Source organism: Gymnogyps californianus, chromosome 5 (assembly GCF_018139145.2).
Source record: "Gymnogyps californianus isolate 813 chromosome 5, ASM1813914v2, whole genome shotgun sequence".
Classification (NCBI taxonomy): domain Eukaryota; kingdom Metazoa; phylum Chordata; class Aves; order Accipitriformes; family Cathartidae; genus Gymnogyps; species Gymnogyps californianus.
Window position 1 is genome coordinate 31,562,357 of NC_059475.1, and position 18,292 is coordinate 31,580,648.

Here is an 18,292-nt window from a genome sequence, read left to right on the forward strand (position 1 = left end):
AGCCATTTAGAACACCAAATAAAGTGAGAGTCAGTCATCTCACAGTATTTCTTCATGCTAGGCAGTGACCTGCCATTAGCAAGTTAGTTCCTGTCCTGTGAGTGGATCCATGCAAATAAAAAAAGTATGAAGTGCTGCTGGGATTTCAGTTTTATTTGGGTCTACTGCTAGTTTGGGATTAATTCCTGGGAAGACTCCATCTGTACGGACCTCTGATATGCAAAGACTGATTATAAGCATATGTTAGAGATTTCTGGGACAGATGAAAATCTGTCACTACAGGGCTCATAGCTAATGCAGTTGCAGCTTGTCCAGCTGTGGGTCAGCTCATATAGGGCTTTATTTTGACGTGTAGTCCTCCACTCAATGCACTTGCAGCACAATAATTTGACTACAAAACCAGTTATTTACCAGATACTATAGGAAAAACCAGAACTTCCCTCTTCAGATTGTTATTCTGATATTTACAGAATATATATCTGGCACAGTTCAGACAGTTATATATGGTGACTGTAAAATTTGGAAATTATTTTGCATATAATGAACAGCATCATGTTTTCTCCTAAGCAGTTCCCTCACTGGGATAAACACTTAAGTCTGTGCTAGCTTCCCTGCAGATGAGGACTGCAAATAAACTATCACATGACAGACACCATTGGAGGCTACTTCGCTACCCCAGCAAATGATTTCCAGAATCCATAATGATAAGTAATTATTGCCGGGAAAGAAAAAAAAAAAAACCACCTGATTATTCAGGGAGTTCTAAACTGATCTTAGATTATGAGATATTTCAAAAGAGGGATTTCCAGAAGCTCCTGTTTTATGAGCACACACATGGATTCACCTCCTCTTCCAATGCCACACCAGGATGCAACAATTGATTTTACCATTTAACTGTGAAAGAAGTGCAGTTCTGGAAGAGACAGCAATATTACATGCAGACAGCTAAAGATAACAACACTGACATATTTTCTTTATATATTATCACTGTCTGCAGGCACTCACATGTTTAACACATCATGTTGCAGTTTATTAGCTCATAAACCATGCCCAGTCTTCTCTTTTTTACCAGCTATCATCTGGTAATCTTAAAAAAATGGGAAAAATAAGTCTGATGCCATATATCAGAGAACTTTAACTATGGGCTGCCATCAGTTATATACTGGTTTATTGATCAGCCAGATGAGTGCCCAGATGAGGTAACTTTTTATTGATCAACATATCAGATTCAGCTACAGATCAGAGTATGTTCTCCCACAGAAGCAATATTGGTATTATTTAAGATTCCCAAGGAGCATTATTCGGCTTGCCATAAATCCTGCCAAAACGAACGGAGCTATGGGAGAATGAAGGTAACGGTAGGTAAAACCCTGGCCCCACTGAACTCAAAGGCTACAGCTCCATGGGCTTGAGACACCCCAGGATTTCACTTCATGTATTTGAGACGGGCACATGTCGGCCTCTGATGCTGCAGTCTGACAAGAAACTCTGCTAATGAAGGGTTTAGATGGCCAACAGTAATTATTTTAAGGACAATTTTTTTCCATTACAAACTTTCTGTACTAACTTTCTACAATTAAATAATTATACTCTCACCATAATCTGTGTTTTCTGGTTCCCAGCAGTTCGAAGGCCAAAAGTATGGTGCCTAAGAAACAACATACACATTTTTGTAATTTAAGAGATGAAAAACAATTCAGATGCAGAAAAACATTACAAGTACAAAAAGAAGAATCACAAAGTCTATGGCCCAGTCTCTGCCCTCAGGGGAAACACTGCTACAGCTCTCAGTAAAAGTGAGGATGCTTTTCCAGGAAGGTATCATTGTTAACATTCCTCACTGCAGGTAAATAGAGATGCTGTAATACAAGCATCTCTCGAGGAGGATGTCCAGTATCCTGATATTTTAGACACTGCTGCCAGCTCACCTGAATGTGGACCTCTTACCTTCTATCCCTAGAACCTCCTCTTTCCCCAGGAATTCACAGGCACTCTGAATTTTTTTTTTTTTTTTTTTTTTTTTTTTTTTTTGTTAGGAACATGAGAAACCTCATGGCCTTTTATATAAGCTATACACCACTTGCTTTATTGGAGCAGCTACCAGTGTGGTTGACAGCCTACAAAACAATTTATTTTTTAAATATAACAGATGGCAGAGGTCAAAACTCAGCTGATCAGAGTCGTTCTGAAAGCAGACGTCCTGCTAAGCTTACTGCTTTTGTTTTCTATCCAGGTCTGCATATTGCAGTTGCTGCAATTAATTACAAGATATTACTACATGTGGCTATATTTCAGTTTTAACATGAATGAAAAACAATGTCCCTGTGATCACACAAATTACAGAACACTGTTTTGCATTACTGATGTAATGCCACAAATGGGCGTAGGACGTTTCACACAGACTATTCCTTGCACCAAAGTACAGTGAGAAAACATGGAGGGATCAAACAATACAGGGTTCAATGCTCCTCACTGATAGATATCTTATGAACTTCACAAGATGATGAGCTACTGTTAAAGGAGGGACTGATGTTGAGGTAGAAAGCAGCAACAAGAGAGTAATGGAAAAGAAACGTCATTCTATCAAATTATTTTTGCAGAAAATGGCTGAGGAGAACTGTTGCAGGAAAAGACAACAGGAAAGAATAAGCAAAAGCTGTAGGAAAAGATAAGGGAAAGAAAAGTCAATAAGCAGTCAAGACAATTTGATGATGTGTTTTACACAGGCTTAAAATAAGGAAAAGAAATTAAATTATATTGAAATTTAGCTCCTGAGAGCTGCACAGGACAACTTCTTATGGTCTCATTCTTTTAAAATAGAGAAAAATACAACTAAATGGGAAATCAGTATTACCCCTGCTTCTGTCAAGGCTTACATGACAGGAGGAGCAGAACTTTCAGAAAAGTAAGGGAACTGTAATGAAAAATTTTAGTCGGAATGATGCCAGGTAACCAGAAGGTGGGGTGAGATAAGGGGAGGTCTGTGGTCTCCTGGGCTTCCTTGTTCACAGTGCCATTGGTCTCATATGATAACACAATACCACATTAGCAGTCGGACAGTGAGCAAGAGCAGCAGTAACATCAGATGCAAAGAGGAGAACAGGCTGTTCAAATAAAAACTAAAAAAGAGAAAAAAAATGTAAAGGCGGAACAGAAGGGTGAACAGAAGAGAGGTCACAGAAAAGATGATGGAGCTGGCTGGGATCATGTAATAGAAAAACACAAATTCAGCCAGCAGGATTAGGCAGTAGGACTCCAGGTTTGAACTTACTACTTCTTTTAAAGTTATACAACCTGTCCAAAAGGAGTTGCTGCAGCACAAGCACTCAGTTATCTAGGAAGCTGACAGCAGAAGATTTTGGACAGGGCATGGAACTCAAGCGCAGGATGCTTTAAAAATTCAACACATCTGGAGGCACAGGGACACTGAGGGACAGAGATGTCCCAGCTTAGGTGACTGCCAAGGTTACACATCCTTTGTAAGAGAGCCAAAGCCTGAAGCTTGCCCTCTCCCACACCAATCTGTAACCAAGAGAGGATAAAAATTTGAATTTTCTGCTGTGCCAGAGCTTGAATGTCCAACTCCAAAGTTTGCCCTGGTCCATTTTGCACAGGTATGTCACTACTCAGTTCTGTGCCAGGGTTAGAACCTGAAAGCCATTTTCTTTCTCCTGGTTTAGTTCAAATCTGAGTACAACAGCCTTGAAATCACATATCAAAAATAATCACAGGACATATCTGTTCATTTATGTAAAAACTGTGGGTCAGAAAGTAGAAGAGAGTGAGTTGGGATTCCAAAGCAGATCTTTTTGAAGGGACTTCATAACTTCCTAAGGCCTCTACCAAGACAGCCTCAATCCCTGGCTGCATAGATCTAATGGGTGCTTAGGGATAAAGAGAGGGTGATTTCAGCAGTATTATTGCAGGGACAGTAGAAGGGGCCACAAGGGAGGCAGAGGGCTCACCAACCTGAAAACGATAGAATGTCCCATCATCTTTCAGGGTAAGGACATGGTCCGAGATCGGAAAGACATAACCCTGTGCAGCGATAAGACTTCCCAAGTGTATTGCTTCCCCTGTGAAAGAGAGAAAACAGCAGGGATGTGTCAGGAAGACACGCACTGCACACTCCTCTGCTTTCAGCAGCGGCTCTGGCGATGACTCACGCGAAGACCTGGTGCACACATGCCTCTCTGTACCCACACTGCACCCTCATGCCTTCCAACCAAACCATGCAAAGCAGGAGAGCAGAAATCAGCCTTGCAATACAGATGAAACACTGCTGAAATGTTTAACCTGCTGGTTTTGTGTTTACAACATGTCACATACCAGTTCAGCTCTAGAGTCTGAAATTCAATTCAAAGCACATTATCCATCACAGGTGACAGCTGACAAGAAGCCTGTTCCATCAGTGAACCCCACTTGCTTCTACCAAATCTGACAAACATCTGCAACACCAGGTCATTAGCAGCATGTTTACTCATAGAGACAAATCCTGACACTGTAGCATTGCCATTTGTTAGAGGAAACAGTGTGGAGGCAAAGGGGAGTACATATCCTAGCACTGCCAGGACAACCTTCACCAGCGTACAGGCACATCTGCACAGATTTTTCAACCAATGTCAGCTGTCAAAAGCTGCATCAACTTTCTAAGAGTTGCAAAATACACATCAGCTGCTCATGCACCCCAAGGTAGATAATAAAGCTATTGTCTGCAGCTGAAATTCAGATTTGGGACTTGACTGGACTCATGAGAAGGGATGTGTGCATAGGGATGCCCTGGGTGAGACAACACTGCCTCCATCTCTGCTTTTACATGGTGACAGTAGGCAGCAGAAACAAACTGGGAGGTGAGGTGCTGAATTTTTTCCCTTTACAGAAAAGGAAAGGAAACTTCTGGACCTGCATATCTTTTCTTTGTCTTTTCCCAATAGTTCTTAACTGTGCCAAAACAATTTTGGTTTCTCTGAAGAGTAAACTATTTGGACTGTGCCCATGCATGGATCACTGTTCGTGGCTGATTATCCATTTATTTATCTGCTGTGATAAATTAGCAGCCATCATCTGATCCCATGATGGTGCCTGTGTCATCCTTGGCCAGTACGTCCTGTCAGTCACGGCTACCTGTCTCCACACCATGAAAACCTGCCACTGCATTTGCCTGCTTAACCACACACATCCACCAACTTCCTTTCTAAGTCTGGGAACAACCTTAAAATCAATCAGTCTTTCTTAGGTAGCAACAATTTCACAGACAGGCTAAGACTCCTACAACGTGCCTTCTGTGTGTGGCAGTGTAAGGCACTAGACTTAATTAAAATGTTGATTCTTATCTCTTTCCCTCCTCCTTCCCTCCAATGCTTAAATCAACCTTGTTGTTCTACTGGTATTTTAGACCACAGCAAAATAGTATCTACTGTCTAATGGCACACACAATACAGATGGAGTATCTGTTCCTCCCCAGCTGTGGTCACCTTACCTGGATCCTCAATGCTGAGGTTCTTCATAAGCCACTGCACAATATCAGCACCTTAAAAAAGAAAAAAGTGAAGAAAGTATCAAACACTGAGACCACAGGGTTTGACAGCCCTAGAGAGAGATAACATTGAGATAGATACAATAGAACTGACATGAATTTTATTCCATTTTCCTTTTTATCTCCACTGAGGTTTCAGAGTGTTTTTCCTTCTTGTGCCACACTGTAATTATATAGTTATTGACAGGTACTAAGTCCCAATTCTGTGTGATAGGAGACTTGATATACTTTAAGTCAGATATTACTCTAATGGTTCCATGTCACTTGTTCTCTCCCAGTTGCTTCTCTCTCACCTCAGCATACAGGGAGTTACATTTCTGCCAGCACTAGCTAGCGAGGAGACGAAGGAGCATTTACTGGCACCCTGCACCTGTAATGTCAGTGGCAATAATCTAAAAGTACAGAACTAAGTTATCAGCCCAAAAAAAGACAGAGGAAAGTCTCGCTTATGTCAAAGACAAGCAATATCTTGGAGAAAGAAGTGATATTCCATGTGCCTGCAACCAAGCCACTGTTGAGCTGTCACCTGCTAGTGATCGCACCAGCAGGATGGTAGCCAGGAGCAGAGAAGTGAGTCTTTAAGGCCCATCAGGTAGTTTACTAGGTTTTCAGGGCCCATCAACTAGCACAAAGGTTGTTGCTATCTTATAAACAGTGTAAAGATCTTTAGGATTGATCCTCTGCATGTATACAACCTCTCTGTTGCTCTCATGGAAATCATAAAAGTGGAAAACTTGTCGCTGTTCAGTAGAAGCTAAGGCCTTTTATCAAAATACAACATGACAGGGCACCAAAATTTAATTAAACCCCATACTCAGAAAATTAAGCTTAAAATGAAACATAATGGTGTCCAAACATAATGCCTTGTCCAAAGTCAAAGGCAATCGGCAAAGGCACCTGAAGGCAATTTAGCAAGTCCATGCCAAGTTACAGCAGCGTGCAACACAACCTAAGGATGCCATGTCTGGATGCAGATGTAACACCAAGCCCTCCTCAGCATACAGTCAATTTGTTGAGAAATATTTGCATTCACATACAGTAGGCTAATAGCCCCAGTAATACTTAGTGCTATGCTTTGTGATATATCAATTGAAGATAGCATACAAAAAGGAACTGATCAACCATATGGTTCAGGCTTACTAAACAAAGCCCAGAGGATCTTACTTGCATGGAGCACTTCTGAGTTCAGACATGATAGGTACTTCAAGAAACAGCATAACCCACATGATGCCTGTTCCAGAAAAGCCTGAAGGACATTTTGCTTTCCACAGGCCCAGAGCATCCCCACACCCTCAGCAAACCATAAAAACAACAAAGGCCAGGAGTCACAATTACAATGTGCCACAGAGAGAGACAACGGGCATGGCTAGCACTCCAGGTCCCTGCAATATCTGCAGGTCTGAATGACTCCCCCATACAGGTGAAATTCCCACTAGAAATGTGGGTTCTACCCCACACAGAAGGGGACAGCAGCTCCCGCTCCCCCTGACAATGCAAGTTGACCCATGACTCCACAAGGAGCACCAGTAAACCTTCTTCAGTCAGGCTTCAGCAGCAAGCAGGAATATGGACCTGACCTCCCTCATCCCCCACCCAAGGCAAGTGAAACAACCTACTTGTCCCCTGCATGCAATCAGCACAGCTCCTGAAGATCAGGGAAGCATCTGCTTTCACTTAAATGCTGGCCAAACAGATGTGACCAACAAGCAGCAGCTGGGCATTGTCTCTATCTGCCGTGAAGGTATCAACAAACCAGATGCTAAAGGACCGATCTCACAAGCTTGTATTCTCAGCATTATAGTCACTCTCCATACCTCCCAACTCCACCTACGAGCAATTGAAGTTGCCACTCTCCTATTTGGCAAGTTATTCCAGAACTCTTTTTTTCTTTTTTTTTTGCATAGATAGAACTCTTCTTGTAACTTCCCAGCTTAAGTTTATTAATATGCAATTTATATGCATTTGATATCATACCTGTATTACCATTTAATGGAAAGAATTACTCTTCTTCCTCGATAGTTTCTCCTGAGTGTTTCTACAGAGGGCTGACACATTGCCTCCCTACCTCCATTTCACTAAACCAACCAAACTCTTTTAATGTCCTCTTAAGATGGTCTCTCCCTTTACCATTCAGCAACTTTTCAAATTTAAGTTCCGTTTCTTTGCACTGGGGTCACCAGAACTGCAGGCAGTACCTTGCAAAACATCTAACCAATGCCTCTGGCAATGGTGCCAGCACTTTCCTGTCCCTACTGAAACCAGCTTGCCAGGTGCATCCTAAAGTCACATCATTTTTTTGTGAACAGTAAATTTATTCAGCAAAAGATGTCTGAGGGGTCCAAAACTACCTGCTAGATGAGAACACATCTCGTGAACAGTGCTAGCTGAATAACATACGGGGAAAATGTTCAGAGCCAGTAACTGTTGTTTTGACAAGTTTGTTAATAAAATATTCTATTTTATAAACATGGATGTTCCCTTCTGCCTTTTACAAAACAAAAATATCCTAAAGATAGAACAAAACATTTGGGGTTAGAAAACCGTTTCAAGACAACTCAAACTGAAGTGCTTCTGTATTGTTAGAAACAAAACAAAACCTCACAAAATGCTGCCTTGGTTCAAGCTAAACCAGAATCTTTCTTGTTTTTTCTGTTTATCCCTCAAACTAAAAAGTCCACTATTTCTCCTGATTTTGGTCTCAGATTACAGGCTTACAGTAATCTCTTAGGCATCTTATTGCCAAGTGACATGACAGCTGATATCTGAAAATCATCTAGAGTAGTGCATTGCTTTGCTCAAGGGAGGTGAAGCGCATTCTGTGTGACCCTTTTCCAGATATACAGGAATACTTAATGCAGGATTAAGTCCCACTCCATTTTTACATAGAACGACCACGTCCCCAGCTGTAGGCCTCTTTTGACACATCTATTCAATTTTCATCAAACTACAATGAAAAACTCAAGTAACACTGAAAGCTGGTTCCCCAGACTTTCTTTCCCCTGTTATTAAGATTAAAAAAGAAAGGTTTAAAAGGGCAAGTAAACTGAAGGCACCGACTCAACCAGAACTCTTGTGATCAGCCACTCCAGAATATAAGCAGCACTTGAGATCAGGGATTTTAATTTGTCTCTGTTAAAAACATGAAGTCATTCCTGAATGTTGCCAAGAGCCTGGAAGATGTTATAGCTGTTCTCCAGTTGTCCTGAGGCAGACAGATTATCTTTCTGCTGAGTTTGCTGAACCATTATTTATCACCTGCCAAGACTGATTACTCACCCTTGGGACAATGACAAGTCTTTCCTTCCTCTGTTAATTACTGTCATCATTAATAGCCATGTCACTAATTAATATTCAATCATAATGAAAACCCTTTACTGCCATCTCCCATAACACCTTCAGTTTTTAGGGTTACCCTCATACATTGGCTTTGCCTCTGCTTGCAGCTGTTTCTATCACTGCAACCTACTTTTGCCCACCTAGAAATACTACTTATGCCCTTCTTCAAATGAGAAAATTCTGATTTTTCCTTATAAGACATGGTGAAGACTTGAGTGCATCCTTTACAAGACTCTCCTCTGTCAGACCAAGACATAGATTCCTTTATCTGTAAGTTTTCCAGAAAACTTCATCTTAACCTCTCCTGTAGGTTAAGACTGACGGACGGTCCTCACATAACTCACCTTCCCAAAAAGATCTTTTCCGGCTGATTTTCAGATGCCACATTTCATGAGCTCTTTCAGAGAACACCCGAGGGGAACCCTTGACCCTGACATGTTTCCACTAAACACTAACAGAGCATTTGAGATCTTCTGAAAACAAATAGTTGGGCATGTTTTCATAATAGAAAGTGTTGCTGGATCCAGGTAGAGGAACAGCTCCCATCTCCTCTATGCTCCTGTCCATACATCTACATTTCCTCTGAGTCAGTATGCTCAGTTCAAGGATAGTCAACAGCCTGTGAACATCTATTTCCTCCTCACCTATAATGAAATAGATCTTTTTGCTTTAGGCCCTTCTTTGAAGCTGAAGTAGATCAAGTTGCTTAATACCAACAGAATAGCTGTATTTCTGTGCGCAAACAGATTCACCATGACCATTTATCCAGCTACCTGGTTTAGACAGACTAGCAGTTTTATATTTCTTGCTATTTTCTCCATTTTCTGTTTGGCCTCAGTGATCCCATAATAGTAGCTAGTGTTCTCAGAAGGCCATTGCCTGTCAACATGACAAATGAGTGGCCAGCCATGAAAAGATAAATTAAAAAAAGTTCACAAGGTGTGAGGCCATCAGCAAGATGCAATTAATGAGGTGAGTCACCACCGCTGTATTTGGTACCTTTTCTACTCAACCTAAGTGGTTCTACCTCTTCCAGAAAATCCAGGACTTACTTAGAAAATGTAGAGCCATCTATAATCAGATCTGCCCATCTTCCACACGCTGTGTGAAATGGCAGACAGAACAATGTACCCTCCTCCCACAACTTCTAAAGATCTGCTGCCCGGAGTGGAGACTATGCTGCTTGTTCTGGGCAAAGGAGCCAGGACCACCGGGGTCTGCTTGTCATCCAATGGATTGGCCATGTCCCTGACAAAGCATACACATATACATACATGCACAGATATATATGTATACAAATGAAAAATACAAGGTTATTTCTGAAACTTCAGCAAACATGCATCTTTGCATTTCTTTTTAGGCCTGACAAGACAACTGCATTTTTTGCTGAGTGTTCTGAGATGGCAGAGCTGGCAAGCACCAACGAGTGGAGCTCCACAGTGATTTGACATGGGACATTTCACATTGCCCAGGTGCGGCATCAGCAACCAAGGACTAAAGTCTGTCCTTTCTCATAGGAGTTGCTAAGCTCAGCCCTGATCACTGGATGCCATCCAGCAACTATAGCTGATGAGGTGGGATGCTTTGGATCTCAGATTGTTCACAGCCTCACATTGCACTGACAAATACTAACACTGAAGAAAGCGAGGTCTTAGAAAAAAATTTTAAAATACTGTTTGATCATGTTATGAAATAATTTGTCATATATACACGTCTACAGGAAGAGACACAAGATTGCTTGGTTATTTCTTGTCTTTTTCCAGTGTTAGTGTAACCCTAATATTCTCTGAACATATTTTAATGATTTAAAAAAACCCAAACCAATATTTTTGCATAGTAGGGGGTTTTTTTATTTTACAAAAGGAATATGAAAAATGTGAAGTGTTCAGCTCCTTCCTAGACCTTATCTACACACTCCATGACACACTCTATTGGCAAACAAGCTACGTGCCTAGCCTCTGTTGGCGGTCACCTCCAAACTCAAGGTCCAGACAGTCTTTTGATACAAAGGTGAAAATGTGTTCTCCTTCCTGTCACTTCGTTCTTGAAAACAGATGAACCCATTTTAGCACCAAATTTTCCAAACAATTTGCTCCTGAACTCAGACCAATCTTTAAATATTTCTATCAGAAAAGCAAGACTGGAAAAAAAAAAACCCACAAGCAGTCAAAATGACATAAGAATACATGCATAGGTGTATGAGCAGCCACTCAAGCTGCTTTTTACCCTGCCAATCACGTCAATCACACTATTAAATGGAAATACTGTGTTTTGTTCCCTCCCCAAACAGCACTGGGTCCTTCGTAAATCTAGGACAAAAAGGTTAATTAATTACCCACACTTTTACCACCGGGCTTGCAAAAATAAACAAATGAACATCATCCATGATAAAGGGCAAAACGATTTTATACAAAATTTCTCAAGGCCTCCAGCACTCTCTGCTACTATTTTTCTTACACAGAGCCCCCCACTGACTCCCACAGTGATTTCAGCCAGGTTGGAAGTATAGACTCCTGCTCACAGGAGGGATTTAATGCAAAGTGCCGATTTTTATGGTAGGGGGGAAAAAAAGGAAAGAAATATCTAGGTCTCTCCCTAGTATTTTGTTATAAATATTGAGGAAGCACTTTATAGAATTTGCCTAGAATAAGCACGCAAATAAATACCAATGCCAACTAAAAAAAAAAAATCTCAGCAGTTGACTCAGAAAACGTGGTAATTGCAGCTCTCCTCCATCAGCATGTGGTAATTGCACCACTCAGTGTCAGCAAGGAGCATCATCAAAGCTACAACAGCTTAGAGCTGGTAGCAATAGCAATTTTTCTTTACATTATATTAACTTTAAATCTTGTTTGTGAATTATTAACTATCATTAGCAGCAGGAGTGTTACCCCTTTTTGATCAAAGCAGTCAAAGTTTCTAAGGAGTCTTTTTGTTCATCATAACTTTTGAGTGCTTGAATTTACAATTTACTTTTCTTGTAATAAAAAATTTGAAAATATAATACTTTGTGTGAAGTGAGAGTGATGCTTGGTGGGAAGGTGGAAAACAGCACATGGAGCTAAGTTGCACATGAACATTCCAGGATGATAAAACAATGACAAGGACAGAATATTTGTAAATTTCATGGGTTCAAAATCTCTGATCCTCTGCCTTTTCCTGACAACAGTGTGGGTTATTTATCACAGTGTTTGGGCTGATATGACATTCCAACTGTTTCTTCATCCTTCCTCTGTCTCCTTTACTGTTATCTACAGAAAGCTGTTCAGTATGCTTGCCCATTGTCGTGGTTTAACCCCAGCCAGCAACCAAGCACCACGCAGCAGCTTCCCCCTCCCCGCTCCCAGTGGGGTGGGGAGGAGGGAAAAAAAGTAAAACTTGTGGGTTGAGATAAGAACAGTTTAATAACTAAAGTAAAATAAAATACACTACTAACTAAGAATAATAATAAGATAATAATAATTGTAATGAAAAGGAATATAACAAAAAGAGAGCGAAATAAAACCCAAGAAAAGACAAGTGATGCACAATGCAATTGCTCACCACCTGATGACCGATGCCTGATGCCAGAGCAGCGATCCCCCCTCCTGGCCAACTCCCCCAGTTTATATACTGGGCATGATGTTCTATGGTATGGAATACCCCTTTGGCTAGTTCAGGTCAGCCGCCCCGACTATGCTCCCTCCCAGCTCCTTGCACACCTGCTTGCTGGCAGAGCCTGGGAAACTCAAAAATCCTTGGCTTAAGATAAGCGCCACTTAGCAACAACTAAAACATCAGTGTGTTATCAACATCATTCTCACACTAAATCCAAAACACAGCACTGTACCAGCTACTAAGAAGAAAATTAACTCTATCCCAGCTGAAACCAGGACACCCATTTATACCAAATGTTGGTATTTCAGAGATGAGTCCCATATAAATACTAATCACTGGGGTTTGTACATTGCTTGTGAACTTAGGAAGCACTCTGTACCTCTGTTGCGTGAGTGCCCATATCTGCGTAAACAAAACCATATGAGAATCTGACCACAGATTTATTGAAAGCCTATTAACAACTCTGATGTTTGACTCATGCACGTTCTTGTCCCTGACACCAGGCCGTGAAGCAAAATTAACAGCAAGTCTATTAATAAATTCTTTCACAGAAGGGAGTCATAACCCAGACTCGCAGCTGCACTGCAAGGTGTTGATAGACACTTGTGGTGTTGGAAGAGTGTCAGAAGACAACCTTCCAAGGAGAAAGAAAATGCCACAGGCTCCTGTAGTCATGGTGGGGAAAGAAGATGAGCAGCTGAGGGAATGAGCTGAGGGAATGAGACCAGGCAGAGGGCAACACACCAGAGTCACAGAGCTGCTTCTGTCCTCTGTTCTAGGAATTGAACAGGAATTTCTAGCAACCCAGTGCTAATACACTTTGAAATAGCTTACAAAATAATGGGCTGCAAATTCACAATTTAACCATCAGCACTGCAGTGTAAATTTGATCTTTGTCTCCGATATGTATTTTACATGTAACACACAATCTCTCCTGCCTGCATTTTAAATACAGACAGATATGAAAGACGGAGATTTGGATTTGCAAAATCCAAATTCCTTGTGTACTTTTACCCTGTTAATAGCTCCTTCTTCTGAACTGCTATTTGGAGGGACTTTTGCCTTCTCTTCATACTGGCCAGGCTACCAAAGCGCATGTACCCTCTACGATGCAGACCTGGAGGGGGAGATTTTCACCAGGCAGGAATCAATAAATGATCAGATGTGACAGCACAAAGCTCTGTGTGGGCTAATTTACCCAGGTAACAAAGATAAATTAGATTGTAAGATCTCAGAGATATCATGGCCAGACTGCTTTCACTACAATGCTGCCTATCTAAAAATAGTTGAAGTAGCTTTACAAGGCGTGAAAGCAAGTAACAGAAGACATACCTGAAGACAGGCTTCTGGCTTGCAATACCCTCCCATCAACAACACTTAAAAAGCAGGCAGCCAGCACTGAGGAGCACAAGGATGCCACCAGTTGATAGCCCGGGATTTAAAATGATTGCTCTACAGTGGTATTAGTAAGGCTGAGTTAGCAAACCTCTTAATGGACGCACAGTTAATCCCAGTGAAAGAGGTCTGCCAGGACAGCTTAAACCAGGTCCTCAACTGGAAAAAAAGCGATACCAGCAAAAGGTCTTTTTCCAGTTGACCTGCGCTGATACAAGGCGTTTGGTGCTATGCCAGCCTCAGCCTTGTTCTCACTCTGCTTTGACAGAGCTGTGTCACGTCGCCCAGCCCTTACACCTGATGCGCAGCACCTTTGATTGCTTACACACTGGCATTTGCTTGCACCGAGAGATGCCAAGCAGTAGTCTTACCGCAGGAGCAGCCACACTGATTTATTTGTGCTAAACATTGCTCACCTACCTTGGAAAACCTAAACTGCTATCAGGTCTCTGCTATCTACAGACAGGCCTGGCATCAATAAACATGCTGATAGACCCAAACACATGCACATATGCACCCTTCCAGAACCCAGAATATACCATAACCCCAGTGCAATCCTCCCTGCTGTTGCTTCACTTGGCTAGAATTTGACCACCTCTAAATTAGAGACATACTGTGTGACCTGTGCCCAAATCTTGTTCTCTCCTCAAACGCAACTCTGAACAAACTGCTGTTACTGCAAGTAGGGGAGGAAATTGCAAAACAAAAAAAATCAACAAATCCACACTTTGCGTCATTCAAACCTGTACCTGTTCCTCCTATAATACCCACAGAAGACGAGCACATTGCCTTGAGAGCCATTATAGAGGTATACAAGAGGCAGGAAAATTGTACCTTGCAGTCCCAGCCTCCCAGCAGCAATAGTAACAGCATTTCATAGTAGTATCAGAAGTTACCTCCTTTTACAAATCGCTAATAACTGCGGATGTCTCAAGATGTACCTTTACACCTACAATTGATCATAGATTTACAGTTGCTTTTCAGGCTGCTCTGCCTTTACATTACTCAGACTTACTGAAGTGGCTCGTATAGCTTAGCAGTTTGGCTCTCTGCCATATAGTAGTGTTTAGACGCTGTTCCTCATGCTGTCAAAATGATTCAGCAACAAAACAGCAAGGGAAGCAACTCCGAGCACTGCTGGAATTGGGGCTTTTGAAGATTCCCATGTCAGATCTTGTTAGGGCTGAAACATTTTTACTGCTACGCAACTCATGCGCACAGCCTTTAAATCAAAGGCAATCTTTCTGTCATTTCAATCACATATTAGTATTTTTAATAGCAAATTTTCTTCTCCAGGAAAGAGGAAGATCGATAAAACGTAGAAGACGACTGGTGTATTTCAGCATGTGACTATCAGGTCACTTCACACTGTGTTCTCATTCACAAAGCAGGTTTCAAAGGCTGTCACATCAAGGTCCTCCTTGCCCTCACCAGTGTTATAACAGTTTCCCTGCAAAGGTGTAAATGTCACTGACTGGTGCAAGACAGTAAAGTGCTCTGAAAGCTGCAGCATTTTAATGATTTTGGCACAATATTTATTTACTAGGAGATCTGACCCTGTAGTTCTCACCTACACTGGGTTCCTATGAATTTCCACAGTAATTCTGTTTGCAGAAGCACTCAATTTTTAAACCTTCTAAAGAGCTCTGGCCACAACAGATCTCTCTTTCACAAGATCACACACTTCCACGTTAACTGCGGCAACATTATTGTCTGTGCTTTCTATTACAGATAAGGATAATTAGCATCATCAAATTCTCTAAGAAACCAACTTCATCCTGACACGTTGCTACTCTTCTCCCTCTCGTTCTTCAGGAAAGGTGGAGAACCACATGCAGTGTTTGCAGTGATGCAGTAACAGTCATGTTACCTGGAAAACTAAATAATCTGACGTCTGTAGCTCTTTTCCCTCCAGGAGTTCGCTGTCCTGAAAATGAAATAATCTGTATTGTACAGCTTTTTCTCCCCTTTCCCTGCTAGGTCTTTCAATCACTTATAATGCAGGGTGCACTGGAGTGCAGTTGGCCTCACTGGAGCTCTGTACTGGTGCAGCAGTCAATCAGGGACAATCCTCCAGTGGGATTAAGGCTGCACATACAATTTCTTTTAGTTAAAGGTAACGCCAGATGAATTATGATCGTATAGCAATTGCTGACAATTTACTTACTGCCATGCTAAACAAAGAGACAGTATTGGCACTAACACTAGAGGCCATATTTTAAACAGGGCTCCTTAAACCCCTTGTTAAAGGTGCTTATATTGGCAAGGAGCAACTGATTCTGCTGGCAACAGCTCGTTCCTGCATTTCAAATTTGGGCAGAGATGTATATCCGTAAGAATTTTAAATGTGCAGAACAATTTAATGATAACACTGGAACAATCAACAAGCACAAATCTGTTAGTATTCATAATTAAGTAACAAGTTCAAAATAAGTAAATTATTTGTTCTTTCTTACATTTGATGGATTTCACAGGGCTGCACATAACAACAGAAGCAGTAAAAACAACAATCAGCTTCTCTTAAATACCTGTATTTTAAAATTGCATTTCCCATCTGGTAAATCCTTCAAGTATATTTTAACGAATAACCTCTGAAAGTAAGAAGCATTTTGAAAAGCTGAAAGCTGCATTAAACAAGTACTATTCAGTTTAAATAACTGAATCTACTGTCAAAACAGCATGCAGCTTAAACTGCAAAATATGTCTATGAATTTTAGAAGTCATTTTTGTTTCCATACTAAGACAGAGGGAATCTAGTAAAATATTTTCCTTCCTTTTTTTTTTTTCCCCTCCAAGAATTTGAAGACCAACATTCTATTTATCTCCTTTCAATGTAAGTATGGGTTTGGACTTGGAAAAGCTGATGGGTTGCTCTGAAGCAGCAATGATTTCAGATAGCAACAGGCCCTGAAGATGGGATGGGCTCAAAGCAGACACAGCTGCATATTTGGTTGTTACCCAGGCACAGCCTTCATAAAGCCATTCATCGTGCAGTGAGGATCAGCCTTGTTCAAAGTAGCTCTCTTGTTTCAGAGAGCTTCGTGGTGCAACACTCAACAGCAGTGGCACAAACCAGACAGTGCTGCTGCTTTCCTATTTCCATCCAACAACACCTCGGTCTGAGGCCCAGCAGCTTTACTCGCTTCTTTCTGGAAACCTCATGAGGGTGAGGGTAAGTTTTCGACTGTCACCGCTGATTCTTCACAAAACCCAGTCTGGTACGGCTCTCTAGAAATATACCACTGGGCACATCAGCCACTTTGTGCACTCTGAAGTCAGCCGTGTCCTGGTGAACGTGGCAGGAATGGCCTCAGACCTCACAACGTTTCTCAGCAGGCACAGTCTGCCTGGGCAAATTTGCACAAGACAGCCTTATAATGCAGCAAAACACATTCTGGCACTTTTAGTTTCCAAATAGGTAAAACTCAAAATCCTCTCTATGTAAAGCAAAAGCTTTTTTCAAGCCAGCAACTCTGTGTTCTGTAAGGTCTTGAGAAGTATTTTAATTCATCAGAAGTTTAGGGAGATAAGTCTTAAAATATCTTCAGAGAACAGAGTTTCACAAGTGATTGGAGAAACTAGAACTATGTAAATACTTCAACAAAAAATCTTCCCGGAAATATTAAAATTAAAAAAAAAGCAAATACATTTCACCCGTGCTCACAAGACTTTTGTATTTGCTTTCCAGTAATAACAACCGTTTCACATGTATATTGTAATGTCCTGAGGGTCCCGCCAGTAGGCGCTGGGCAAACACGAGTGAGTTAGTCCTGCCTCTGAAATTCATTATAGCTGTAAACTGACTGACAGGGATGTCAGAGCAACAGTTACGTTTCAACAAGCAGTGACAGAAAGCAAACGCTGGTTTTGTAGATGTAAGCTTATCTGCTGGAAACCTATTTTAGAAAGTCCCGGGCACCAACCACAGAACAGGGACCATACCACATGAATTTTATAGCAAATCAATGCTTATTAAAATGAAATCCTTCCTGGGATTACAAACATTCTTCAAATACTTTCAGGTCACATTCTCATTTAAAATACATACTGCTCCTTCCCTCGTTTCACCATTTGCCCGTTCTCCCTCCTCCTTGCCCCAAACCTCTCGGTCGCAGCTGGGAGGCTGAGCTCACCGAGCATCAGCCCTGACCGTCTCTGATGAGAAACAACGCTGGGGCTGCCCCGCCAGCCAGCTGGGTCGTGCCTGGGTGGCGGCAGGGGTTCGGCAGGCAGAGCAGGCAGGGCAGGCAGCCGCCCCGCGCGGCCGAGAGGTGGAGGTGTTGCCCACAGAATAGGAGGCAGCACCGCGGCGGGCAGCGCGCGGCGGCTCGCCCCGCGCCCCTGCCCGGCCGGGGACGGGCGGCACCACCGCGGGCTCGGCGGCAGCCGCGGTCACCGGCCCTCCTCTGGGTACAGCCCAGGCCTTCC

At 41.9% G+C, this 18,292-nt stretch overlaps 1 protein-coding gene across 6 annotated transcripts in view; it reads right to left on the reverse strand.

Annotated features, from left to right (window-relative positions):
• Positions 1 to 18,292, reverse strand: part of RGS6 (regulator of G protein signaling 6) — a 133,115-nt gene that overhangs the window by 50,989 nt on the left and 63,834 nt on the right. For all 6 annotated transcript variants that reach the window (XM_050896763.1, XM_050896762.1, XM_050896761.1 and 3 more), the window contains 3 exons: positions 5,480 to 5,530; positions 3,970 to 4,076; positions 1,597 to 1,648 (listed from right to left, as the gene is read on the reverse strand). In XM_050896763.1, the coding sequence (XP_050752720.1) occupies positions 1,597 to 1,648; positions 3,970 to 4,076; positions 5,480 to 5,530 (210 nt within the window). The remainder of the gene's footprint in view (positions 1 to 1,596; positions 1,649 to 3,969; positions 4,077 to 5,479; positions 5,531 to 18,292) is intronic.